The sequence below is a fragment of the Drosophila virilis genome, chromosome 4 (assembly GCF_030788295.1).
Source record: "Drosophila virilis strain 15010-1051.87 chromosome 4, Dvir_AGI_RSII-ME, whole genome shotgun sequence".
In the NCBI taxonomy this organism is placed as follows: Eukaryota; Metazoa; Arthropoda; class Insecta; order Diptera; family Drosophilidae; genus Drosophila; species Drosophila virilis.
The window spans coordinates 20432302-20459012 of record NC_091546.1 but is presented as its reverse complement, the minus strand read 5'-3'; the positions used below and the strand labels follow the sequence as shown (position 1 = coordinate 20459012).

Here is a 26711-nt window from a genome sequence, read left to right as displayed (position 1 = left end):
CCCCGCCGTTACGTGCAAATGAAGTTTAATTTAACAGTAGCCAAACAACAAGAGCATCTCAATCAGTTAACACACAGCGTGAACTGCATACTCTGTAAGACCGAACTTATAATAAAGAATCTAATAAGAAGAATATGAATATACATAAAGCTATTGTTAATATTTCCGAGCTTTAAATAAAACAATAGGGCTATATAAAGCTTTAAGCTATTTTGCTTGTATTTTATTGTGGGGACTGAAAGCTTTAAGAATGTGCGACTGGCACGAATAATGTGTGAGTGTCTGCCAGCTTTCAAGCCTTTTCTTTCTAACACTTAAGCATAAATTCGCAAACACTAGAGCTTTCAGTGCTTTTCCAGTGGAAGCAATATTAATAATATTATTAATGAGTAAACAAATAATATTTGTTTACTTTAGATGATTTGTTGTGAAACAATATGAGGTACATTGTCATAAAGAAAAGGAAGACCTTTGGTTACAAACAACATTGCAAAATTAAGATACCTCATGGAAATTGGTGCCTAACTAGGGACACCATTGGAGGGTACTAATTAAATTTGGCCACCGGCGACAGCTACTTTGATGCACACTGATAGGATGAATGAATCTAAAACCTAGCCGCATGCTGCTTAGGCAGCTGCTTTCTTTAGCAGCAAGAGAATAGCATGCCCGGCATGCTTTCAGGCGTAAAGTGTTTGATTATGGTCATTTATTCAGCACTGTCTGCAGCCCAATTTGGTTGTTGTGTCTACTTTTTGGAGTGTGCAGCTCTCAACCCATCAAAAGCATCGCACCCTATTATCTTTTGTCCCGTCAGGGGGTTGCCATGGATTTTGGTTTTTGGGCATTCGTTGGGGCTCGCATCGTGTTTGTGTCTGAGCGTACGATTAAAATCGCATACATCAGCGCTGCTCAAAGGCCGCCAAGGGGGCGACGGTGTGACAGTCTCTACTGTGGTCGCTTTTTCGACGGGTTAGCTCAAGGGTTGGGGGCGGGGCTGTATATGGCTGCTGGCGTGGCCAGACAACCGTGGCTTCGTCCCTAATTTGTGTGCAATCGCGCATTTAAACGCTGTTGTTTATTAATGCATTTCGTTTAACGTGTAATGTAAAATTTATGCTACGAAAAACTAACGAAAAGCTCGACGCAGCATTCCAAAAATCTGGGAAGCATCAAACGAGCACGAAAAAAATAAACAAAAAGAAAAACTAACATGCGACTTAATTAAGCCGTCATGAACTGCAAAAACACGTGACATGCACAGAAATGTGTGTAGCTGTGTGCTTGAGTGTGTGTGTATGTTTGAGTGTGTGTGTGTGTGTGTGTGTGAGTGTGAGTGTGTTTGCCCGCTAGCAACTCAAAGGCAAAGCGCCAAACATAGCAAACATGGCGAACTGGCCTTTCATGTGCCCCTCGCCAGCCCTGCCTGGCTGACCGAGGCAAAAAAGCAACTGGTGATGCGTATCGTAAGGCACAGCTGGAAATAAAAAATGCAATGCTCAAAAGCAGGGCCAACCACTCGCAACTTGTTATGTTGTTGTTGCTGTTGCTGCTCTTCCTATTTTTTCCAAAAGCACCGCAAATACGTTTAATATGACGCCAAGAGCATCTCGATAGAAACCCACATTCACACAGACAAGAGCCACGACTGGCAAATTGCGAAACAGTCAAATTGTTTGAATGTAAATATAATGGTTCTATGCAACGTTTTTCTCCTAAGCATTATTACCATTTTTCTCCGACTTTGCTTAGGACCAATCTTAAAGCAGAAACAAATTTTCCAAAAATAGTTTAAAATGTCTGAAACCAATTAGGTCTGAAAATGCAACTAATTCATTTACTTGAGATCATGAAAATCGCATAGAGGGGTGATTATTATTTTATGAGAAGAAAGTAGCGACTTTTATATGCGTATAAGATAGATATCATGCGTTTGAATACACTTAAACTTCACGTATAATTAGCAAGTCTTCTACTCGACTCGACTATTGTCTCGCAGAAACCTCACAATTTGCACGATTGCTCTGATGATTGCGAGTCCAGAACTTACATTTTTAAAACTAAACTTTTTTTAGATCATATACCAAACATTACCCTGCGTTTATTAGAGGCATACTTTACAATTTAAATTCACCAGTATTTTATATATCCTGGCGAGCACGGCTTCTAAATATTTCCCAATGTTCGCATTTTGGCATAAAGAATCACATAATCTAACAAAATAAGAAACTCCGAAAGCACGTAATAAGGGTGAAAACAAAACCCATATTTATTGTGACGGATGGTTGCAAAAATACTAGTATATCCTAGGTAAACCTAAGCAAAGAATTGCACCAGAAATTGTCTATCCAAGTCAGAAACCCAAAAAAAAAAATAAAACAGGATTTTAGTCATTTCATTTCTCCAATGGTCCACAAAGCTTGTGCAGTATTTTATTTTATAATAAAAATCTTGAAATCGAAAAAGATAAACGATAAATATAAAAGGGCAAGGTATCAAGACTATTGAGTCATATACTTCAAGCGATTAACCGATTCGCATGTTTTATTATTTTTGCTGCAGTCATAACTATTATCTGGGATTTCCCATTCGATTGAATCTCTATTGTATCGACTACACTCCAAACGGATGGTGTACTCTGAGATACCTCGTAATCAATCGCAAAATTTGACAAACACTAGAAACATATCAAATGGTACACACTCGGGCACAATCAAGATATTCTTTATTACAAAATATGACTTTGCATTGTCGCAGAGATAAAGCGATAAGAAACTAAAGATACTTTTTGTGCTTAAACACGCGCAAGACAAAAGTTTATCTTGCTCAACGCATAGTTCTAAATGATAGGCTTCGATATACACCCAATATTTTAATGCTCTTTCTATTTGAGCGTGTATATAACGCGCCCGTCGTGGCAAACACAAAAATAATATTATAATGTGTTCGCGGTATGCGTATCACATATGTACACACTGCGCAAATATTTATTTATACACACTTGTGGAATGGTAAATATCACGAAGCTGCTAATCACATAGGTACAACTAGTTATGAATGCTTTGCTGACCCATTGACAGGCGGTGCTCCAGCCGTGAAGCGCTCCCTCTCGTTCAACTTTGTTCTGTTTAAAATAATAACCAGAAGAAAGTGCAATTTGCGGCATGCCAAATAATAAATACCCTTTCAACGCAAAATATTAAAACAACTTAGATATAAACAGAAAACTACCTTTACTAGAAATCATAAATTTCTAAGCAAGCACCAAGTTTTATCAGCCTTAACGAAAAAACAAATTAACATAAATACTGAGAGGTAGACTTAAGATATAATTTATATCCTCTCAGTTAAATTCTGCTGTTTATTTATATAGTTTAAAATTACGCGACCGCAAATTTTGCGACAAAATTATAGCGTCCAATGAAACAAGAGTATGTAAATAGACAATGACTAGGCCAAAATCTTAATTGATAATACACTCAAACTAGCCGACAACCTGTTTGTGACGTCATTGAAAGCACATTGTCCTAAATTAAGTGAAAACTGTGTGAAATTTAAACTATTTTCAAATTTCGTTAAACGTCTTTATCAAATAGAGATTTAAATAGTCATCAAATTAGTTAGTATCAATAAAATAGTCATTGATTAAAATTTGATATATTTATGAATTTAAATTAAAGAAAATAAATCAATCAATGCTAATAAAATAAATAAAAGCTAAACGTACTAAATGTTTTTAAAATATTTGTCAAATTTATCTATTTTATTTTATTAAGTTATTTCTTTTTTTACCATTTAATTTACACTATCTTTTGCGACACCGTGCACTTCAACGCTTTGTTGGTGTTCACGATGACACCACAACTGGTGAGAGCCAAATTGTCGCAAAAAGCGCGACTAAAAACACGAAATAGCCCGACAAAACTAATCAGTATATAATGTCAAGACTCTAACAAAAATAAAATCAGTCGCAGTCCGAAAGTTAAAACGTCGCGTCGCGAATCCCCTTTTTCTTAAAATTATACGATACGGCAATATGGTGGTTATAAAGAATGTTCAAAATATATCTGTGCCAGAGTTTCTAAACGAAGGATTCTTTGTGGAAACAATTGAGGAGGGTTTGCGGGAAACAAAAATAACCTTGCACGAGATCAATTTCGAATGGGGCAGTAATCCGGGTGACAATTACTGCTCGGCCATTTATCGTGTGCTTGTCAAATTTACGCGATGGGACGATGGCAAAGAGTCTTCGAAAATTGAGCAGCTATCGCTAATTGTGAAAACTATTCCAATCACAGAGGAAACCAGGTTTCTAGAGGATGTCCGGGTGTTCATCAAGGAGAAGCAAACCTATACAGATATCTTGCCACGCTTAGACATTCTAACCAATGGCGACAGATTTGGTGCCAAGTGAGTTGTCGGAGAAAAAGTGTCGACCGAGTGCTAATTAAAAACTTTTTATAGATACTACCATTCCGTTAAGGCGCCCGTGCAGACGATTGTCTTCGATGATCTGAAGGTCGATGGATTTAAATTGGCCTCACGCGAAAATTGTTTGGATTGGGCGCATTCCACGCTGATCCTAAAACAGCTGGGCAAGCTACATGCTACGTCCATGGTGCTGGCCAAAAAGGTAACAAGCGGATAATATATAGTTCAAGTTCAAACAAATAACCAATTCCGTACTCTACGCAGGATCCGGAAATCGTTAAGCAATACAAACGCGGCATGCTGAGTGAAGAGACTTTAATCAAAAGTGCTACCTTTGAGAATATGTTTGGCGGCTTTCTAAAAGGCCTAATCCAAGTCTCAGGCAAATGGCCTGGCTACGAGAAGATTACAAAGCATCTGCAACGTTTTTCGGATAATTTCAAACAAGTTTGTGTAGCGGCTGCCAAACCAAAGCCGAACGATCGTTATGTGGTACTCAATCATGGCGATTTGTGGACCAACAACTTTATGTATGCCTACGACAATAAAGCTCAGCCCGATGTGCCAACACGCGCCATATTTGTGGACTTTCAGCTTAGCTTTTATGGCAGCCCTGGCTGTGATCTGAACTTCTTTTTGAATACGAGCGTCAAATTGGAGCTGCTGCAGAAGCGTCGAGAGGAGCTGATTCAAGTCTACTACAAAGCGTTCCGCGATGCCTTGGAGTATGCACGCTTTGAGAAAATACCCAGCTATGAGGATCTACTTTGGGAGCTGCGCAGCCGTGAGACTTATGGAATATTTGGCCTATTCGCATTTCTGCCCGTGATAACCATGCCGCAAGAGCTGTCTAAGGACAATAGCATTGAGAATATGCAGGATGAGAGCTTTAAACAAAGGCATATGGAAGCCATCTATTCGCAAAAGTTTCTCAACGACTATCACAAATGGGCTCTGAAGCGCGCCGAGGAACTGGGTGTCTTTAACGATTACTAGACAGACAAGCTCCACTTATGGGCTTATGGGTTCATCAACCTGAATGGCAAACACGGACGGCTAAAAGAGGCGCACGCAGACAAGGACGGACAGCTATACGGCTGCCTGATGAGGGCTAATTCTTATGTCATACTTGATTTAGGTTTTTATAGACCAAAGTTCAATTAAAATGATCTAACGTAGCTGCAGTTCTTGAATGAATCTAATGGACTTTTTAATTGGTTGGCGTACTTTAAGCGATTTCTACACAAAAACGATGAAGCATGAAAAAAAACAAAGCAAGTCAGGCAGGCGTTTGATTGTGCAACTGTTAAAGAAATAAGATAACATTTTTTGGGCAGGCAATTAAAAACTGATTACATTGATTGCATACGATAACTATAGAAGTTGATAATCTATATTTCTAAAAAAAAATAACTCTTAATGACTTTGATATACTCTCATTAGGAAACAATCTCGCTCTATCAATCTGTGAGCTCTACTATGAAACTTGTTTCTGCTTTAAGTCGTTGCTATACCCATGTCTAAATATATACATTCTTTATCGCTTGATAAGAGAAAGAAACAACCAAACTACATTGTGTCGTCTGTAAGTGCACAGTGAAGCAGGGTTTTCAAACAAATTTTCATATTTTTTAACTAAAAGCGGGAATATAATTTTATACAATTTACAGGCATCCATTGAAATTTCTCACAGTTCGGGCAAATAATTTTAAACTATTTATATATCGCTGACTTTACGAAATCTATCTATATGGAGGGAAATATCAGTAATCTTTATTTATTATTTATCTTTATTATTATTATAAATTTCATATTTATATTTTAATTAAAAGACCAAATTTGGAGCAGTATTACAATTTTTGGCGCATCCCCTACAGCAAGTATGTAGAGTGTGCATCAAAGGCAGCCACCGATAATCCAAAGTCGAGACTGGGAATGCATTTCTATTGTGTCAATTAAGTCGCAAACAGATGCACCCAAAGATGCTCCATTGGGGTCAATTGAGACTCAACCAGCTATGACTTTGATTTTCTATATAAGACGTTCAGTCACTATATCGAATCTATTCATAGCCAAACACAATGTCGAACACAACGGAGACGCTGCCGCTTTACTTAACGCCACAGTTCTTCAGACGTACCCTGGAGCACGGCCTGCAACAGCAGGATCTCCAAGTGCTGGATGTGCAGCTGACGGATCTGACGCGTGGCGGCGAGAACTACTGCAGTAATATATATCGGGCCCATGTCAGGTATCAGACAGCGGATCAAAAACTGGTGGAGACCTCGCTCATAGTCAAGTGTATGCCGGCCGAGAAGCAGGCCATACTGGCCCGTCTCCATATCTACAACAAGGAGACTTTCTTCTATCTGTACATCAAGCCAAAGCTGGAGGCGCTCATGTGGCGGGCACATGCAGGCGAAGAGCCCTGGACACTGGGAGCCAGGTGAGCGCAGGTTAAAAGAATGGGACATACCATGCGAGTCTTTCCGAATCCCCAACAGCAAATGTAAGCCAATTATTAGTTCCTGACTAAATCACCAAATTTATTCCTGTTCAGGCACTACTATTCAACAACGCAACCGGAGCAGACCATTGTCTTTGGGGATCTCTGCTGTGAGGGTTATCAGCTGAAGTGCCGACAGCTTGGCCTGGATGCTGCGCATGCGAGGCTGGTGATGCGCAAGTTAGCCGAATATCATGCCCTGACCATGGTCATGGCCGAGCATGAGCCTCAAACGATAATAGATCGTTATCCGTTTGGACTGCTGCACATGGATGCCATCAAATCGGAGCCTTTTAAGCTGCTTTTTGGCACTCAGCTGCTAAAATTGGCAGCATTGACCAATGATTGCGAAGGATTTGGTTCGATAACACGAAAACTTTATCGCTATCACGAGCATTTCACGGAGCGTGTGCTAAAATCGGTTTATCCACTGCGTGGAGATTTAAATGTTATGAACCATGGAGATCTGTGGGTGAACAATATATTCTTCAAGTACGATGAACACCACAAGGTGCAGCAAGCGAAGATTGTAAGTGCGTGACCTCTAGATTCATAAAAATGATCTGACATATGCAAGTTTCTGGCAGATTGACTTTCAGCTATGCTTCTATGGCAGCCTGGGCTTCGATGTCAATTACTTTCTCAATACTAGCCTGGAGCTGGATGTGCTTAAGACGCAACGCCAACAGCTAATAGATGCATACTACGAGGCGCTGTTGGGCTGTCTGCAGCAGCTGCCCTGGGACAAACCGCTGCCCACTCATGAGGATGTCATGGCTGAGATTCGAGCCCGGGAGGCTTATGGATTTTTTGTGGCCTTTGGTTTCTTTCCGCTGATGAGCATGATTGGCATTGATTCGGAGGACAACTCGCTGAAGAACTTTCATGACGAGGAATTCGCCAGGCAAAAGGTGCAGCTCATGTTCGATGGTAATGCACGCACTCTCGAGAGTCTCAAGTTCACGTTGAAGCGTTTGGATGACTTGCAACTATTCGATTGAAGGCAGTGAGAAACAATTGCACATTGTTGCTCCAACGGTTCATACCGAATAAATATTGCATAATATTTGATTGCCCTCTAATTGAATACACTGTTATTTTATTATTTTGTAAATTAACAATTTAAGGCCCTAGAACAAATGTTGCACATTCTTAATGGCTTTCAGTATTGCATGACTGAATATCTTTTGAATCTTGTGACATCTTTCGAGCGCAACGCGACTGGGCTAAAGACAGCTATAACTGTGATTTGGCATTATGATATTCATAAGATAAAAGCTAGAAATGCAGCCATTACAGCCGTAAAAAAGATAACTAAAACCATAAAGCGTATAACAAAGTGTCGGCAGCAAATATTAGAGGCAGAAGGAAGCATTCGCAACCCCAAAAAGTAAATATAATCCAAATCAGATTTGTCCATGCCTGTCTCATGATTTAAAGTAAAGCGTCAGAGATTTTATGAACTAAAGGCACACAATTCGGCAATAACTACTTTTAAACCTAAAGATGATCACATTTTTATTATAAATACTACAGCCACAACATTTGTCAAGTCCAAGAATATTTCAGTTTTTTGCATATTTCCTCTGTTTGCCCAAAAAACAAAAAATAATCACATTTGAAATATACGACATATAGAAATAAATATACAATTTTCTAGACAAATTAAAGTGTCATTTGGGCTGCCTAATTATGACATAAATTGCTTTATTAAAATTTATAAAAATTTTTAATAATTGCAAAAACAAATTTTATAATTGCGAGAGATTAAAAGCTGATATGTTGCAAAATAAAAATATGAATGTAAAATGAAATTGTGGCAGCAAAAAAAAAAAAATTTAATTCTAAAAGTATTAAAAACAAAGATTAGCTGAGATGTTGCGCATTAATCAGTAAATCGTGAAACACAGAAATATAACAAAAGCAAAAGCTGAGAGCGCTCGAGGAACTACAGAGACGCGAGAGAAATACAAAGCTTCGATCTGATGAGTCTGGGCGATGCTCTCGCCTGAGAAACTAGTAGAAAATTAAATAGATAACGATGATTAAATAATCATAGACATAATCTGAAAAGTGGGTGGACCGTGATAAGATAATTTCCGAGTGTCGGACAGCCTGTCAAACAGTCAAGCTAGTCAACGAAACGCTATTGAAAGAGAGCAGAAGAAACTTGTGAAAATTATATTATTCATATAAAATCTGTAAAAGGTCGCGTGTTTGTTTATATTGAAAAAGTGGACAACTAGACGCTGTTGTCGCCTATTAAGTGAAATTATATGCATGTGTATGTAGTGGCACATTTATAAATATTATTAATTACGCTAATTTAAAGCCAACAACAATCTCAGCTTTGTGCGGCTGTGCATATAAAATGCCTGACGCTTCGTTCAAGCTTTTCAAACTACTTGAGATCACAACATGTGCAGCATTGTGTACGATCAGGAGCTACAAGCTTCGCCGCCCAAACACTTGGATGTGCCCTTCTTCACCGAGGTGCTGGAGACGGCACTGCGCACATCCCGTATTCAGCTGACTGGGATTCACTGCAGCATGGGCAGCAGCACCGGCGAGAACTACTGCAGTCAAATCTATCGTGTGAAATTGAGCTACAGGCAACAAAATGGCAAAGCTTCACAGAAGGATGAGCAAATGATGGTTATTGTGAAGAGCATACCGCGCATTGACTCTGTGGAGTTCCTTGAAGACTTGCAGGTGTACTTGAAGGAGAAGATCACTTACTATGAGCTGTTGCCACGCCTGGAACTGCTTACGCAATGCAAACGACGCTTTGGACCCAAGTGAGATAATAATATTGTCTAGCCGCAGCAATCAGATTTGTTATAAAGATCCGTTGTCAGACTCTATCAGTGCATGAAACAGCCGCAGAACACGCTGGTCTTTGAAGATCTTGGCCAACATGGCTATGTGATGGCCTCACGTGAAACGGGCCTAGATGAGACACATTGTCGTCTGGTTATGGAACGACTCGCCGAATTTCATGCCGCCTCAATGGTGCTAGCAACGCTGGTAAGTCGAATATAAAATAGGCCCGCTACAGATAATACTAAAAAGTGAGTCGCGACTTGTTGATAAGGAAGCAAAGACTTAGCAATTTAAGTAAATTTTAATTCTTTCTTACAATATAATTTAGTTTATGTTTTATTATGCCCACCCCGCTTTCATTCGTGTCTAAACAGCTTCCAAATTTTTAACTGAAGTCAGTTTAATAAAATACTACGCACTTTTTATATGCTGTTATTCTTGTTTAAACAGCTTTCAATTTATTTAAAAGAGTAGCTAAACTTTTGGCGTTATTTATCTTGAAATCCAATTAGGGCTATTCAACATCAAGCAGAAGAAAACCCAATAAAATCTTAGTCAACTTTTATACAAACGTCTTAATTTCTATCTATAAAAACCAAATAATATAAGTAGTAGCCCAATTTGAAAGTCAGTTTGCAGATATGTTAGGAAATAAGTAAAGTACTGATCTTGATAAGGTTCCTATGGCAGCTATATGATATAAAGTCCGGATTCACCGACTTATGCCAAACTTTTGGACTACAACTTTAAGAAAAAGGACGTAGTTTGCATTAGATAAGACAGACAGACAGACAGGCAGGCAGGTAATGATCAAGAATATATATACATGGTGTTCCAGAAGCGAATCCTTATAACACACAGAAGAATATAAACGTAGAATCCAAGTTTCACACCAAATTCTCTAGTTGGTTCTGATTGCACAACAAAATGTGTGTACATTTTTTTAAGGATCCCGACATTTTTGAAGCCTATGGGGATGGCATGTTGTCACCGGATGGCCTGGCCAAGGACGACGGCCTGCTGATGCGCTTCTTTGCCGGCAATGGACAACAGCTGCACAAGCTGGTCAACAGCTGGTCGGGCTACGAGCGGATTGCGGGCAAGATTGGCAAATACTTGGAGCAGCAGCGCGCGCATTTGGTGCGTGCCCAGGCGCCAGTGGATAAGGAGATCAAGGTGCTGAATCATGGTGATCTTTGGGTGAACAACATGCTGTTCAAATACAATGGAGCACAGCAGGTGCAGGATGTGATCTTTATAGACTTTCAGCTAAGCATTTGGGGCAGTCCCGGCATCGATCTGAACTACTTTTTCTACACCAGCCTCAGTTTGGATGTGCTGAAGCACAAGCGGCCGCAGCTGCTGAAAATCTATCACAATCGCCTGTCGGAGACGCTGCTCAATCTGGACCTGGGCGTGCCTGTGCCCAGCTACGAGCAGCTGCTGGCCGAGGTGCATCGTCGCGAGGGCTATGGATTTTTTGCCAATTACGGCATACTGCCCACCGTTAGCCAGGACAAGTCTGAAACGTCTGACAATAGCCTGGAGAACTTCACAGACGCCGATTTTACCAAGCAAAAAACCGAACAAATGTTTGCATCAACCCGTTTGGCAGAGACGCTGCGTTACACTTTGCCGCATTTCGAGCGAGCGGGTGTTTTTGATTAAATATTAACAGTAATTGGTGTGGCACTCACCTGGACACGTGTTTTAGCTTAGTTTACAGATATTGCACATATATTTACACATTAAAATAAAGTTTTTAAAGAATTACGCGCACTTTTCACTGACTTGTTGCTTTACTTTCGCATTAACCGTTGCAATGCGGCGTTGCCAGACTGTCCGAAATGTCTAAGCATGAGGAGCATTCTGTTAACTACGCAATGTTAACATTAATATTTTCTTTTAATTAACATGTATGTTTTATATATGGGAAACTGAATGGTGGAACCAAAAAAGTTCTTTTCGGTTGTATCCGACTACCAGATGCACTGTTACATAAACTCGGGCTTATATACAAACAGTTAACTTTACTTGCTAGCTAGCTCAAGCATGTGCAATGTTTTTACTTTTATTTATCGTTTATGTATAGAAAGTGAAATACAATTTTTTATTTTGTTGTACAATTGCACAAATTATTTCATTTGTTTTATGAAATCACCAATAAAAAGCACACAAACTAAATGAAAATGTGGTGTTAGAACATTTCAATTAATTGCATACATACAAAAACTACTTAAAATACAATTACAAACATCATTATCATAATTAACATCATCATCAAATTGATTTGCACAACAATAAAAAGGCATTTTATATATAAATACATTCATAGATATATATATATATATATATATATATATATATATTTATATAATCAATCAATTTAACACTAGAATTAGGCATAAACGTTACTTGAACGCCGTTTGTTGAACCGCAGCTGAAGTTCCCAAACCAATTTCATATATAATTAATTCATATAGCTTAATTAACTACAACGACTTTTCGCTTACGTTAACGTGTGGCTTTTAGTTGTTCTTTCTTGTTTTCATTGCTTTCATTGTTCCGCGACTGTGACTCATCTGGAGTGAGAGTGGGGCGAATGGTATTCGCGCCGCGATTAGCTCCACACATCGGCCGAGTAGCGTTTCTGGGCCTCCATCTTTTTCAGATACTGGACAGCATCCGCCTCACTCATGTTGCCCTTTGTGGACAGAATTTTCGTTAGAATATTTCTAACGTCCACGGCCATGTTCTTGGCATCGCTACAAGAAACAAAAGCGAGCATAAGAGATTGGAATGAGATGCAGTGGCATTTGAACTCACCCGCAGATGTAAAAGTGTCCCTTTTTTTCACCAATCACATCCCATATTAGATCCGCATCCTGTTCCAGCAAGTGCTGCACATAAATCTTCTTCGCCTGGTCGCGTGAGAAGGCCGTCTTCAGGGTGAGCGTGCCCTTTTTGGCCCACTCCTCGAGCTCCGCCTCGTAGATGTAGTCTTCGCTGCGCTTGCGGCAGCCAAAGTAAAGCACCGACTCGCCGACTGTTTTGCCCTCATCACGCAAATGCTGGCGCTCCTGGATGAAGCCACGGAAGGGCGCCAAGCCGGTGCCCGGACCCACCATAATGATGGGCGTCTCCGGCTTAGTGGGCAGTCGGAACTGTGATTTGCGTATGAACACCGGCACCTTGACCTCCTCGGCGCCATCCTTGGGCTGTTTGTGCTTTAGATATGTGGTGGCCACGCCCTTATTAACACGACCCGTGGGCGTTTTATATTCGACCAGCACAGCAGTTACATGCACATCAGTTGGATGTAGCTTGGCCGACGACGAAATGGAATAGTAACGCGGCTGTAGGCGTGGCAACAGCTCACACACATGATCTAGAGGCGGCTTACAGGACTTGATATCTTCCAGTATGTGCACCACATTGCGACAGGCATCCTGTATCCAGCTCTGGTACTTCTCCTTGCCCTCCGGCGTCAGGGAGGCCATGCTGCGCAGCATTTGCTTTTCGGACTCGTCGGTGCAGTACTCGGCCAGCTCCTTGAGTATGTGTGTGCGCGGAATAGCAGTTATTTCCAAATAGTGCGTCAGCGCAGTGCGATAGGTGGTGGGGCAGGGGAATGGATGCTTCTTGCTGCTGTCCGTATCGGTGTTGATCAACGAGAACACCGTATCCAAGTCAGCCTTGCACAACTGACCGAGTTTCTCTACGAGCGACTTGTCATTGATGGGATACATGGCCACATGATCGCCGGCATCGTAGCGCATCTTGGAGCCCTCAATATTAAGCTCGATGTGCATGCACGAGCGACCGCCGCCCTTGTGCAGCTCACGATTGACGCGTATGGGAGCCAGGAATGGATTCTTAGCATCAAACGGTGGCCGCTGATTTTGCATGGAATGCAGACGCGCAATTTCGCCGCTGTAAATGCGATCCGGCTGCACATCGGGCTGTTCGAGCAAACGATACTGGCGTATCAGCACCTCCTCACCGCTGCCCTCAATGCCAAAGTGATCACAGACGGCGGGCCAGAAGCGATCCTTCCACGTGATGAAGTCATCCTCAATGCTAGCAAAGTAATTGAGACGTAAGATTGAAATAACCTCTAGACCTTATGAAAGACTCACTTGGCATCGTCATCGCCCAGACCCAGCTCGAAGACGCGGTTGGCGCCAAGCTCCTCTAGACGCTTGTCAACATAGATAGCCACTTTGTTGTAGTGCTCGTAGGTTTTGTTGCCTAGGCCAAAGACCTGTTGAGAATAGAAGCAATACGAATTGTTTCAGTCGTAATTAACCACATAATGCTCAATTACCCCGTGTTGGGTTTGTCTGTCTACGCGTGTTGTTGCCTTATTATATAAATTATTTAATAGCCAGATCAAAGTGCGCCCGTTCCACTGACAGCGACGCGTGCCAAGGGCAACAGCGCTGCCGGCGCCGGCGAGCGTGTTTAACATTATTTAGCTCCCGCCCAGTTATGTGTTCCGCAGCAGCCGCAATCGCATATATTTCACATGGCAATAGTTTTCATTCAGCGAAAACGAATTATTGTAATTATTTTGCATCACAAATCGTAAACAAAATTGCGCAACAGTTGTGCGTGCGACTCCACGTTTTACTAACAGCTGTTACGTGACAGTGTGACCAACTAACATCACAGACCGAAACTGCTACGCACTTAACAGGGTGGCCAGCGCAAGCTAAATAAGACTTAACAGGAAACTGTTGTGACGTCACAAGCGTCAATTAAAATATTCAATTTCTTAAATTTAAATTAATTCTTTAAATTCATGATGTTCTGCCAATTAAATACGTGTCAAGAAAGTTATATGCACAGTAGTATCGACTTAAGTAAAATACATATTTTTTAATTGAGTCTCTCCACTCTCTAAAATATCAATTATGGTTGACATATTTCACTTCCCGCAACGTAAGCAACAAATGAATTTCGCTAACAATAATAATATGAAAATCTAATGTATATACAAATAAACAGAGTTCCGCTTATTACACAGCTCGTACAAGAGTATAGTAAATAGATAAGTTAAGCTATCTGCATATGCCAATGCTTGATAAGAATAACAATTTGGACGGCCATGAGATTCATGTAATCGGCGATTAGATATGGACTGCGAGGCGCAGACAGACGCGCCTTATCAGAACAATTAAGCGTGCTGTGATAATGCACTTACCGCATAGTTCAGGCCCGTTAGGTCAACGTCGCCATTGGTGATCCATTCGTAGAACTCCATGGCGTTATCGGTGGGATCGCCCTCGCCGTAGGTGGCCAAACAAAAGACGGCCAATGAGTTCTCGATATCCTTGAGCTGCAGCAGTTCCTCCATATCGCATTCCTCGGGATCGGCCACCATGCCCTTGAGCCGATACCTGATGCCTTCTTTGGCCAAACGTCCGGCGAATTCCTCGCCCGTGCCCGTCTGCGAGCCATAAAAGACGACCAGACTGCGACCGGAGGTCTTCAGTTTCTTGATAAACGAATTATCCGTCGCCGTGGTCGTGCTCACTGTGGTGGGCCTGCGGATGAAAGAGATTAGAAAATCATTTGCAATCAACATAATTTGGTGGGTACTCACTGTATGGAGTAGCTGCGTGCGGGCTCCTCCTCCTTCTTGCGGCTGCGCAAAAAGTAAAAGGCCGCGCCGCCGATCAGCACCGCCAGCAGCGCGATATCCAGCAGGCCGAGGAATGGCTCATCGCCGCCGGCAGCGACAGCGGCAGCGGCAGCAGCTGCTACTCCATCAATTGGTGGCTGCTCACTGGCCATGGTTTAAAGTCTGACTGGAAGTAGAGGGGTAAATGTTAGTTTCAGTTTTGCATACACTTTACACGAGCACGAGCAGCTTATGGGGCCGGCGGGTTAGCTGTAGCGGGGCAAACGGAGGAGTCTACAAAATTTTGCATATCGCACTTTGAGCACGCACCTAATGTATGCCACGTATGCCACACACACATCACACACAGACACACTCACACACACGCACAGCAAGCAGACAAATTAGAATAGAACTCTCTAATGCGAGTACAGTTTGAAACTATTTTGCATGCGAGTGAGGCGCCTAACGGCAAACGCGCTTCCGCACTTGTTCTAACGGTAAACGTGCGCTTACGTATTTGAGACTCTCTCGCTCTAACGCACGCGCGCTCGTTGACATTGACACTATAAAATGCGCTTTAAATTGTTATTGCCCGGTCTATCTATCTATCTATCTGAGACACACGCTTACTTACATACGCTAATTAATAATTTCAATTAATTGCGAAACGAGTTAACGGTTAACTCAATGCGCATTGCCCGCGGCTCACCTTGGTCTGTTCGTTTTAACAGCGCTCTGTTAACTAACAGTTGTACCCATTGTTGGCAACAGTTTTTATGCGAAAACGCATCGCTGCTTATCAAAAAAGGCATTTGCGATTATTTGCTGCACAGCAACAATAAATGAGGTTCACTTTAAAAATACGTGAGAGATTAGAGCGCGTTTTCATTTGAAATGACGAAAATATCAATATACTTTCGGCAACCCGATCTTGAGCGTAAACAAAAGAATGTTACTTGAATTCTATTTCAACAAGTCATGTTATATTTACGTTTTTGTTTACATTGTGTTTACCCACACATGCACATGCACATGCCCATACACATACAGCATGACGGCATTCATTACGTCACAATATTTTGCGACGATATGTACCTGACGAACATATCTACATACATATATGTCGGTTTTGTACACACAGATACTGAATGTGGTCTGTCGCTCGGCTACGGAGCTCAATCACCTTAGATTTGTGCCTTTTCTATTTGTACAAGCTAATTTAAATTTGACATGCGCATGGCTATTTTTAACAACCAGTTAAGTAGTATTTAGAGTAGCTTGTTGATAAAAGCCTGTAGTAAATTGCAATATAATTAAATTAAATTGCCCATTTTTAATAACTTCATATCAAATAAGGAAACTCAAATGGAAATGATATTAACTATATATAGCATATATTAATTATATAATGATAGCTCGAAAATTGAAGCTTTTGTAGCCTTGTAGGAAGTAGAATGCATTTGTCGAAGTGCTCTAGATTCTTTGAATTATTTAAAAATTCGTTCTATTTTTTTGAGCTTTATTGAATATATTTGAATTTTGCTTGTATAGCTTATGAAATAAATCTGCAGTGTACAAATCCGAACGTAATAATTCGAATAGGTATAAATATAAAAGTAATATTATTATAATGTGAAACAATTTTGAGAAAATTCAAAAAATGTATTTCAATTAAAGTTTAATGTTTTTTTTTTAATTCAATTTTTTGGCTTTGTTAAAACCCGCATTATTACTTATCAGCTGCTCAGTTTGTATCTGAAACGTTGATCTCTGCCCCAGACATTTTTTGAGTAAAATATATATGAAAAAAAAAAAAACAAAACAAAAACAAAACAGAAAAAGGGAACAGTCAATCATAAAAAACACGTTGAGGTTGCACCTTGAATTTTGAGCAGGTTTTTTAATGTCTAATGTGTTTCGACTACGTGCGTTTGTTTTGTATTTTTGCATAGAAAATACTCGTGCAATATTTAGTTCTTGTTGCTGTGGTCAGCAGAAGGCAAAAAAATAAATATTAAACATTTGCCAGAGTCGACAACGACGCGTATGCAAATCAAAATCAGCCGTAATGCCGCCTCATCCACCAGCTGCCATTAGGAAAGGTGCTCAATGGTCAATTGAGTGAGGTGCAAATAAAACAAATGCGATCACAGACGACGACTTCGACAAGTGGCAAAAGCGGAAAATCTGCTCAACTTTTGTAGGTCAGAACTGGCAGGGTATTTGACGCCGTCGTGCTCGGAATTTGGACTAACTAAATAGTTAAACGCAGGTGGAAAGCCTTTAAGCTAATGCGTCAAATTTAAATGAAATTTAACATCTGAGAAGCTTAAAAACTGAATAAAGTAACTTTTATGCCCTTGTAGAGGGTATTATAACTTTTTCAGGAAATGTGTAACGCATAAAAGAACTTAAGAGAAATCAGAACTTAAATAATCAAGATATCTTGACCAAATTCGAAATTTACACGTTCTACTGTGCCCCTTACATATATGCAAAATCTTATCAACATCGCACTACTATAACATATAGCTGCCATAGGAATGATCGGTCGAAAATGCTCGATCCTCAGCTATATGCAAAATCTTATTAGCATGGAAAAACTATGACATATAAAAACTATAGGAAAGATCGGTGGAATGCGCTGCTCACTTATCTGCAAATGGGAATTTTCTACAAGGGTATTAAATCGTCGGCGTGCCGAAAATATGTTTACTCTCGCGTCAGCTTTGTGCCTCGTATTTTGTATCTAACTTAAGTCCCATTTAAAATCATATCTCATGAATACATGAATTACTTTTGTACCTGAGATCATATTGTTCCAAGCACAATAAAGTTTTAATGCACAATAAAATTGGACTAATACTACACAAACACAGAAAATTTAAGTGAACAGCGCGATTAGATTGGTGCAGAAAAAAAAGCAGCCAGCCAACGATAGGACAAAGGAAATATATTTAAAAAATATGAATAATAGAAATAATAGTTATTTTTTTAAATAACAAAATAAAAGAAATGGATCTGCGGCAGATGCAAGATTAAAACTCAGACTCACCACTGAGAGGAATACATATATAAAAACCTTTGACACGTTCAATTTATAAACTTTCTGATAATTTTGCTCAATATGACAGCTAATTCGGGTGTACTTCCAAACACATTCAGATAGGTTTCTATCATCGTTACATACTTTCAGTCAAAATAAAAACCTTGCAAATCACAACAAATATTTGTGTGTGTGGCATATTTGGAGTCCATGGGCGAGGGTTGCCCCTAGACTTCTAGAACAGATTTCGCTAGTTAGTCGAAGCGATAAACAGAGCGCTTAGATAGCGTGAATGTGCCAAGTTAGTCGGTCAACCAAATAGTAAGCATGAATGAGCAAAATTTAGTGTTTGCTTGTGTGTGTGCGTGTGTGTTTGAGTGTCTGTTATCGCTGTGAAAAGTCGTTGGCATTTTAAAACTGGGCAAACTCAAGGGTTTCGCTGCGTGCGCTCGAGTTTAGCGTAGATCAATAAATTAAGGGGAAGCCTAGTTTAAAGACAACCTTGCCAAAAAAACCACCCAATCGCTTTTATTTGGTTCAATGTCAAAGGCAAATATTTTTTTTACTACCTTTTTTTATTATTATTATTATTTTGCTTTGGTCAATGACGCGAAACGTGCAAAGTCCAAGCGTATACAACAAAATTTGTATAAAAACTCAAAAAAGTCAAGAAACTTTTGAATATTCAATGATTTTTTTTCAAGATTCGTTTTTTAATATCTCCAATTGGGATTTTTTTAAATAAACTAAATCTTTGCGAAACCTAGTCAATTGAACAGTTATTACGGTATTGAAAGTCAGCTGTAGCAGCTCATAAGAAAAAAACAGCTGAGCAGCACAACAACAAAGCGACTAACGGAGTTTAGCTCAATCAAGCAACAGAGAGTTGCCAGATTGCATCAGAAAGAAAAAAAAAACCAAACGATTATCAATCCAGTAGTCTGCTTTTTGGAAGGCGCGCCTAAACTCATTTCGAAATAAGAGAACATTTATTGAATTAATTTGCTGATAGCGCTGCTAGGCAAGGCGATGGTAGTGCGAGCGAGACGAACAAATCAAATGTAACCTCAAATTTAGCGAGCATGCAACCTGTTTAATAAGACCCATAAAGGAAAAACGAAGCCAGACTCAAAAGAAATAGCAGCAACAGCAACAGGTAATGAACTTTACACTACGCCAGTAACAGTAGCTTGTCTCGCTCGCACACACGTAGGCAGGCACGCAGCCCGTGTGTACATACAAATATGCACACACACACACACACACACACACGCGCGCCTGTTATGCATGCGTGTGTATGTTTCATATGTATTGATCTCTCTTGTGTTGTTGCTGTAACCTTGACCATCAAATGCCGCATACGAAAACGAAACGATCAATTGGTTTAAAATATTAAATAAAAATGTGTGTGTATGTATCTGAAATGCGTAGAACTTACACTTTGTGCGTTGTTAATTTGAATGTGGCTGCCCGTTCAGTCGTTTGTGCAGATTTACAGATTTTTTACTGTTGATTTCTACTTTTTTATTTCGAGTTTCCTCTTCGTTAATTTTTTTTATTTTTTTTGTACACGTTTTGCGTTGACGTTGCGCGAGCGCTTAATTTGTTTTATTTAGTTAAAGTGGAAGCCACGACGACGCGGACGACGACGACGACGACGACTACAGCGACTGCAGCAGCGGCAGTAACAACAACAACAACGGCGAAGCGCACCTATACATACACATGCACATATGTATGCATGTAATTGACTATATGTGTGCGTATTTGGCTAATCCCTGTGTAACGCGCCTACGTGTGTTCGACCAGCTGTCGCTCGTAATGAAGGCCCGTATCGGTGTGTGGTTAAAGTTAAACTGATTGTAATGAAATTAATTGATGAATAGTTGGTGCATATTTCGGTGCAGTAATAGACAAAAATCCACGTCCGATCGGCAGCCTGAACAAAGCGATACTGTTGTTATTGTTACTCAAGTGGTTCTGCTGGCGTTCATCGCTGGACAATCGTTCAGTGAGCACACTTAACGAAACTTACTCAGTTAAGCTGAGTATGCATACTATGCGTAAGAGAACGAGGAAAACGCTGACGCTTGTGGAGTAGCCTTTCTGTTAAAGTAAAGTTAAGGCAACAGGTGTACTGTTAACATATTCAATAAAACGGCTATTAAATGAAATTATTCATAAATGTCAGTGAATAATATTAGCATATATATGCTGAATACAATAAATCCAATTAGAACAATGGTGCATCTTTATTGATTTTCTTACACTTTATTCACGGTTAACACGGAGAATACTCACGCAAACTTAACAGCTAGCTGTTAAAAGGGGATGTATCGCACATCTCTAACTGCAAGCAATTGTACTCACTTGCATATTCGATACCACTACCAAACTACTCTTTCGTTTTAGTTTTTCTGTTAACTCTTTTTTTATTTATTTTTTTGCAACGACTTTAAATAACTTTTAATTATTTAATTTTAATGCTTAACGTGTACACAACTGTGTTCGATTCAAAGTGCCTTACAAGCTGTACACAAACAGCTTGAAAAAATCAACAACCAACTAAATCCAATTGTGTAATTTACATGCAAATGTCGTTGGTACCTGCTGGCCAACAACAGCAACACCTCAGCCAAAGCCCACAGCAGCAGCAGCAGCAGCAGCGTGTCTTGCGTATAGTTCAAAACACACAACGGCACGGAAATGCCTTTGAAATTCTTTAAAAAATGTCGACAATATAATGTGACGTCCAAAAATTTATTTGTTATAAATGTGCATCATTTGCTAGGTGAGTGTGTGTGTGTGTGTGCGTATGTGGGGGCGTATCAGCAACAACAACAGCAACAAGAACAAGGGAAAGAAGAAGACTATCAATAACAACGGCACCCCTCACAAGCGTACAAGTTTACAATTGCACGAGTCTATGAGTCGCCGTTAACAGCAAGAAGCAACAAGAAACGCAGCTGCCGTCAGGCTTTTTACACTTGTTGATTTATTTACTCATTTTCGCGTTTTTAATTGGAAACACATAATTGTGTGTGTTATTTTTATAAGGCCAACAACGACAGATAAGCCGTGCGTTTATCTTGGCAACAGCAACGGCGGCGTCGACGACGACGGCTTTCGTTATGACCAGTTTTTTGGAATTCGCTTTTTGTCAAAACAAATCAACGATAGCAACAACAAATACGGCATTATTTATTTTTTTTTCTATTTGACTTGTTGCGCCACTGTTAGGCAGTTAACAGGCGCCGCCTGTTAACAGTTGGCAGCTACACATTTGCCTTGTGCTAAAATGACATGTGCTTAAAGTGACAACTTGAGTATAAGTTTAATTATAATAAATCTCTGTTTATGGCGAAGACTGTGTCAGCAATTGATTTATATATATTGATTAATCAGTTGCATCGCCCACTTTCAGCAAGTGTCATGTTGTCAACAGGCGCGCACTGTTAACTAACAGTGTGCGCGCTGTAAACAAAAAAGATACCCCAACGATTTCCGCTGGGGCTCAATAAAAACGTATAGGGCAATCCAAAAAACAAAAAAACAAAAGAAAAAACGATTAGACAACAAAAAATATCTGTGTGTACATTAGCATATTTGCGCGTGCTGTGTTGCCAAGCGTTGTTGTTGCCGCCGTTATGGTTTCGGTGCTTATCTGCGCACGTTTTATCCATTATATAGTTATGTATGTGTGTCTCTTACTTGGCAGATACCTCGAGCACCGTCGACTGCACCATCAGCTCGGAGAGCAAGGGCCAGGAGTGCCTGGACAATGTGTGCCAACGTCTGTACATCCAGCAGCCGGAATTCTTTGGCCTGCGCTACTTGGTCAAGGACAAGGAGGACGAATACAAATGGCTGGACCTGGAGCGTTCGCTCAGTCGCCAGCTGGTCAAATATGGAGCGGACAACAAGATGTATTTGCGTGTGCGCCATTATGTGACAACGGGTGTACGGCATCTGAACGACGAGGCGACACGCTTCTATTACTTCCTCCAGCTGAAGAGCGACATCTACGAGGGGCGCATCGCCTGCGACATACGCACGGCCATCCTGCTGGCGCTCTATTGCCGCCAGGCGGAATATGATAGCTATCAGGGCGACAAACAGTCCAAGGACTATCTGAAGAAATCGCTGGTGCTGCCGCGCAATATGCAGGGCCTGGCCAACGACGACAGCATGCTGGACGGCCTGATCATGGAGGTGCTGCAGCAGCATGCGGGCCTGGCGCATCTGAATCAGAGCCAGGCGGAGGAGATGTACATACAATGTTGCCAGCAGCTGGATGGCTATGGCGAGGAGCGCTTTCCGGCCAAGGATACGCTGGGCAATGATCTGCTGCTCGGCTTGGCCATCAATGGCATGGTTGTGAATGCGGACAACGGCAGGCAGTATTTCCCCTGGAAGGAGTTCCACACGGTGACCATTGACAAGCGCACCATCAAAATCGAGCAGAACAAGCTCGAAGGCGATGGCAGCATTGTGGGTAGCTTCATCTTCAGCGAGGCGGACATTGCACGCTACTTCTGGAAGCTGTGCATCATGCAGCACAAGTTCTTCAAGCGCTACATAGACACGGATACGCCCTCCAGCTTGGGCAGCAGCGTTGGCGCCGACATGGAGAGCAGCAATGGGCACACACTGGGTGGCGATAGTGTGGGCTATGTGGAGTACGATTACGTGGCGGCCGCGGAGCAGCAACAGTTGCAGCAGCAGCAGCAACAATTGCAACAACAACAACAGCAGCAGCAGCAACAGTTGCAGCAGCAGCAGCAACAACAACAACAGCAGCAACAGCAGCTACTCTCGTCCAATATTTCACTGGCCGCCAGTCACAGCCAGCTGCTGGGCCAGAGCAGCAGCTGTTTGGATTTGAGCAACAACAATTTGCACAGCAGCAACAGCATGTTGCATCACAACAACAACAACGGCAACGGCAGCAACAACAACAACAGCAGCAGCACAGACACACACGAACGGGAACGCCTCAAGGCCATGCTGCCCACCTATCGACCCGCACCGGACTACGAGACGGCCGTACAGCTCAAGTATCGCACGCCCTCCGCCGATCTGCACAATGTGGCCCTGGCGCTGGCGACGCCCGGCAATGCGGCCGCCTATTATGCGGGCTCCCAGCCCGATGTCCACAATCCGGCCGTCTATAGCGAGAGCCTGCTGTTTGGACATCATTTGACGGCGGCGCATCGCTATCCGGATGTGGCACAGCCGGCGGCTGCATTGCACGCACATCATCATCATCTCAATTTCTATCAGACACAGCAACAGCAGCAGCTGCAGCAGCCGGCTGCCTATTTGGAGCTGTCGCAGCGCATGCACATGATGCGGCACAAGGCGCCGCCGCCGTATCCGGTGAATCGGCTGAGCTCTTCGTCTACGCCGGATTTGGCTGTGGCCACGCCGCGTTCGCTGCAGGGCTATCGCAATTATGTGTCCGGCTCATCGCCCGATCTGGTGTCCAATCGCAATCTGCTCAACGGCGGCCAGTTTGTCGCCTTGGCTGGCGCTGCCGGCGGTGTCCATGGCGCCGGCGGTGGCGGTAATATGCCCACATCCTCGGGCGCCACAATGCTGCATCAGTATCCGTACATTGGCCACATGGGCCACTCGCAACCGTATCTGCCGCCACATGGCACCTTCGAGAACCTCAACATGATCGAGGAGCAGCCGTCCATTATGTCCCAGCTGCGTCAGTCGGCGATGAGTCAGGCCGCCGCCGCAGCAGCAGCTGTCCAGAGGTAATTCGAAACCATTTCCCCATTCAATTCAATTAATTTTCGGCCATACCTCTTGCAGCTCACCCACGCTGCCGCCCAGCGGCTATCGCAGCTCGGCGCCACCGCCGGCGAGCAGTCCACAGCCGGCGGCTACGACGCCGACGCCTTTGCAGCGCAGCGCCATGAACGGCTCCATTGAGCCCATCTATGAGAATGTGCCGCTGCCGCAGCGTGCCAGCGGTGGCAGCGGCGGCGGCAGCAATGCCAATGCGGATGCCATGCGGCAACGCGCCTCCTCCATACAATCTGCGCCGCCGGGCGTGGCGCCCGTACCCGCTGCACGGCATGCCAACTCCAATAAGAAGAACAACAGCAACAACAATGTGGTTACGCTGACTGTCAATGCTCAGGCGGACGATGAGATTACCAGAAATATTAAGAAATACGGCGCCGATCGTGCGGCCAGCACGGAGCTGCAGTTCCTGGAGCCACAGGCACCGCAGCGTGCGGCACGCGCCGCCAGCGCAGCGCCCGCAATTGGTGCCACGGCGCCGCCACGTCAGCATCGCTCGTCGGCCAGCCTGAACAAGTCCACGGTGGATGTGATATCGCCGGCGGGCGACTCGTTGTTGCATCAGCAATTCAGTGCCATGAATCTGTCAGCCAATACATCTGCGTCCACGTCTTCCATGTTCAACTCCACGCTGGATACCACCGGCTCCTCGTCGGCCAGCAAAGATGTGAAGCGTCGCCGGCGCTGGAACATTCTGTCGCGCAGCAAAACGCCCGATAAACAAAAGTCTGCCACGCTCGGCAGAGAGAAGGCCAGCACAGCCGCCCAACATGCCAAGCTGGCAACGAAAATGAAGCTGGCCCAGGACGATCTCAATCTGCCGCATCGTTGGTCAACGGGCGTTAGCAAGCCGCAGCCCATATCGGGGCAGTATTCAAAGGATAAATTGGTAAATGTAGCGATAAGGATCCTTATGTTGTGAAAATTAATATGTCATTTGCATTGATCTTGCAGTGCCAGATATTAAACGATAAACTGCAGGATGCACAGCTCTTTATGGAGTTCGAGCGCATACCGAAGAGACGTGAGCATGCGCAATACGACTGTGCGCTGCTGGAGGAGAACGAACTTAAGAATCATGATCCCAATTTTCTGCCATATGATGATAACCGCGTGCGTCTGACGCCATCAATGGACAATCGCCATGGCTATGTGAATGCCTCATATATATCGGTGTGTTTTTTTCAATTTGCTTAATGAGATCGTAACCATGACCCAGGTTTTATATTTGTAGGCCACCGTCGGCACGAAGCAGCGATTTTATATTGTAGCCCAATCACCGCAGGAATCGCAAACGATGCGCATCTTCTGGCAGTGCGTGTGGGAGGCGGATGTTTATCTGGTGGTGCAGCTGACGGAGGATATCAGCTACATACCGCTCAGCAGTCAGGAAGGCATGGAGTTTGGACATGTAAGTAGCCCAGCAAATGCAGCAGCTGGCAATAACTAACCAGGTTGATATTTGCTTGCAGTTCCAGGTGTATCAGGAATTCTCACAAACCACAGATCGCTGCACCACCAGCAAATTGCGTTTGTATCATGCACCATCGCGTCGCTATCGATCCGTGTGGCATCTGCAATACGCTGACTGGGCGGAGCAGAATTGTCCACGTGATGTCAATCACTTTCTCGACTTTCTTGAGGAACTCAATTCGGTTAGATTGGCATCCACACACGAAGTGCCACCGGGACACAACACAAATCCGCCGGTGCTCATACACTGCCTGGAAGGTGGCGGACGTTCGGGTGTTACACTGACAGCTGATCTATTGCTCTATACGCTGGATCACAACGAGGTGAGCTTCAAATATAGTTGAGAAATAAATGGTAGAGAGTAACTTATGTTTCATTTCGTGCAGGACTTGGACATACCGCGCGTCATTGGACAGCTGCGACATCAGCGGGACAGCATTATACCATCGCTAGCGCAATATAAGTTTATATATAATCTGCTCATTACCTATCTGAAGCGCACGCGGTTAATCTAAACTGAATCACTTGCTCCAATAGTATTTCTCATTTAAGTCTAATCTTATGAATAGCGAGAGAGAAAAGAAAACGAACAACTTTTGGGTAACCACAAAGACTTGGTTTCATATTCATTTCATGTAACAATAAGTAACACGATTTTTCCAATATGTGGCAGCTATAAACCACCATACTATGATCATTTTGTCAAATTACTTTGTGATCCTAAATTTGTATGCTTAAGATTCAGAATTTGTTACCAAAATTTAAGCGCTCCACCCAATGCAAAACAAATTTTGTATTAATCATAGTGCTTAGGTTTAAAGCCAAATTATTTATACATTCTTTTTAATGAACCAATTGATATGCATAACGCAACGCAAAGCAATAAAAAAATTATACAATTTCAATCAAAAATTCGGCGTTTTCTTTTTAGCTTTTAAATACTGTATGTATTTTTGTTGTGTTTCCAAAGTAATTTTTTTTTAATA

General features: G+C 42.3%; 6 protein-coding genes across 8 annotated transcripts in view; 4 read left to right on the top strand and 2 right to left on the bottom strand.

Moving 5' to 3' along the window:
- Nucleotides 1–11595, bottom strand: part of slam (slow as molasses) — a 60220-nt gene extending 48625 nt beyond the window's left edge. The window contains exon 1 of one of the 2 annotated variants that reach the window (XM_032437508.2): nucleotides 11458–11595. The gene's annotated coding sequence lies outside the window, so the exon portion shown is untranslated. The remainder of the gene's footprint in view (nucleotides 1–11457) is intronic. The other variant, XM_032437507.2, reaches the window with a different exon arrangement.
- LOC6628714 (uncharacterized) lies at nucleotides 3971–5628 on the top strand. The gene is made up of 3 exons (XM_002051296.4): nucleotides 3971–4410; nucleotides 4465–4633; nucleotides 4696–5628. Exons 1-3 carry the CDS (start codon nucleotides 4037–4039, stop codon nucleotides 5425–5427), a joined length of 1275 nt encoding a protein of 424 aa, XP_002051332.1. The 5' UTR covers nucleotides 3971–4036; the 3' UTR covers nucleotides 5428–5628.
- LOC6628613 (uncharacterized) lies at nucleotides 6486–8528 on the top strand. The gene is made up of 3 exons (XM_002051297.4): nucleotides 6486–6877; nucleotides 6992–7466; nucleotides 7525–8528. Exons 1-3 carry the CDS (start codon nucleotides 6513–6515, stop codon nucleotides 7936–7938), a joined length of 1254 nt encoding a protein of 417 aa, XP_002051333.1. The 5' UTR covers nucleotides 6486–6512; the 3' UTR covers nucleotides 7939–8528.
- LOC6628614 (uncharacterized) lies at nucleotides 9314–11533 on the top strand. The gene is made up of 3 exons (XM_002051298.4): nucleotides 9314–9735; nucleotides 9796–9964; nucleotides 10709–11533. Exons 1-3 carry the CDS (start codon nucleotides 9356–9358, stop codon nucleotides 11426–11428), a joined length of 1269 nt encoding a protein of 422 aa, XP_002051334.1. The 5' UTR covers nucleotides 9314–9355; the 3' UTR covers nucleotides 11429–11533.
- Nucleotides 11596–11789: 194 nt separating the features above from the next.
- Cpr (Cytochrome P450 reductase) lies at nucleotides 11790–20381 on the bottom strand. Of its 2 annotated transcripts, XM_002051299.4 has the most exons (6): nucleotides 19874–20381; nucleotides 15369–15573; nucleotides 14967–15309; nucleotides 13900–14024; nucleotides 12587–13840; nucleotides 11790–12525 (listed from the first exon to the last, which is right to left on the bottom strand). In XM_002051299.4, exons 2-6 carry the CDS (start codon nucleotides 15557–15559, stop codon nucleotides 12381–12383), a joined length of 2058 nt encoding a protein of 685 aa, XP_002051335.1. In that variant the 5' UTR covers nucleotides 15560–15573; nucleotides 19874–20381; the 3' UTR covers nucleotides 11790–12380. The 2 variants fall into 2 exon arrangements, with proteins under 2 accessions (XP_002051335.1, XP_032293722.1); XM_032437831.2 differs by lacking the exons at nucleotides 14967–15309; nucleotides 15369–15573; nucleotides 19874–20381 and adding an exon at nucleotides 14088–14303.
- A 430-nt stretch (nucleotides 20382–20811) lies between these two features.
- On the top strand, nucleotides 20812–26628 carry Pez (protein tyrosine phosphatase non-receptor pez). The gene is made up of 7 exons (XM_002051300.4): nucleotides 20812–21226; nucleotides 22154–24200; nucleotides 24259–25141; nucleotides 25207–25425; nucleotides 25487–25663; nucleotides 25725–26048; nucleotides 26112–26628. The coding sequence occupies exons 1-7, from the start codon at nucleotides 21142–21144 to the stop codon at nucleotides 26238–26240; spliced, it is 3864 nt and encodes a 1287-aa protein (XP_002051336.1). The 5' UTR covers nucleotides 20812–21141; the 3' UTR covers nucleotides 26241–26628.
- Nucleotides 26629–26711: the final 83 nt, after the last annotated feature.

What these genes read in the sequence shown, in the direction of transcription:
- Cpr (XM_002051299.4), bottom strand. Translation starts at nt 15,559, where the DNA reads ATGGCCAGTGAGCAGCCACCAATTGATGGAGTAGCAGCTGCTGCCGCT. An exon ending in GCACGCAGCTACTCCATACA is followed by an intron (nt 15,310 to 15,368) that starts GTGAGTACCCAC and finishes TTTCATCCGCAG; the next exon opens with GCCCACCACAGTGAGCACGA. An exon ending in TAACGGGCCTGAACTATGCG is followed by an intron (nt 14,025 to 14,966) that starts GTAAGTGCATTA and finishes TATTCTCAACAG; the next exon opens with GTCTTTGGCCTAGGCAACAA.
- LOC6628714 (XM_002051296.4), top strand. Translation starts at nt 4,037, where the DNA reads ATGGTGGTTATAAAGAATGTTCAAAATATATCTGTGCCAGAGTTTCTA. An exon ending in GGCGACAGATTTGGTGCCAA is followed by an intron (nt 4,411 to 4,464) that starts GTGAGTTGTCGG and finishes AACTTTTTATAG; the next exon opens with ATACTACCATTCCGTTAAGG. An exon ending in CCATGGTGCTGGCCAAAAAG is followed by an intron (nt 4,634 to 4,695) that starts GTAACAAGCGGA and finishes TACTCTACGCAG; the next exon opens with GATCCGGAAATCGTTAAGCA.
- LOC6628613 (XM_002051297.4), top strand. Translation starts at nt 6,513, where the DNA reads ATGTCGAACACAACGGAGACGCTGCCGCTTTACTTAACGCCACAGTTC. An exon ending in CCCTGGACACTGGGAGCCAG is followed by an intron (nt 6,878 to 6,991) that starts GTGAGCGCAGGT and finishes ATTCCTGTTCAG; the next exon opens with GCACTACTATTCAACAACGC. An exon ending in AGGTGCAGCAAGCGAAGATT is followed by an intron (nt 7,467 to 7,524) that starts GTAAGTGCGTGA and finishes AGTTTCTGGCAG; the next exon opens with ATTGACTTTCAGCTATGCTT.
- LOC6628614 (XM_002051298.4), top strand. Translation starts at nt 9,356, where the DNA reads ATGTGCAGCATTGTGTACGATCAGGAGCTACAAGCTTCGCCGCCCAAA. An exon ending in AAACGACGCTTTGGACCCAA is followed by an intron (nt 9,736 to 9,795) that starts GTGAGATAATAA and finishes ATCCGTTGTCAG; the next exon opens with ACTCTATCAGTGCATGAAAC. An exon ending in CAATGGTGCTAGCAACGCTG is followed by an intron (nt 9,965 to 10,708) that starts GTAAGTCGAATA and finishes CATTTTTTTAAG; the next exon opens with GATCCCGACATTTTTGAAGC.
- Pez (XM_002051300.4), top strand. Translation starts at nt 21,142, where the DNA reads ATGCCTTTGAAATTCTTTAAAAAATGTCGACAATATAATGTGACGTCC. An exon ending in GCAGCAGCAGCTGTCCAGAG is followed by an intron (nt 24,201 to 24,258) that starts GTAATTCGAAAC and finishes TACCTCTTGCAG; the next exon opens with CTCACCCACGCTGCCGCCCA. An exon ending in AAGGCATGGAGTTTGGACAT is followed by an intron (nt 25,664 to 25,724) that starts GTAAGTAGCCCA and finishes ATTTGCTTGCAG; the next exon opens with TTCCAGGTGTATCAGGAATT.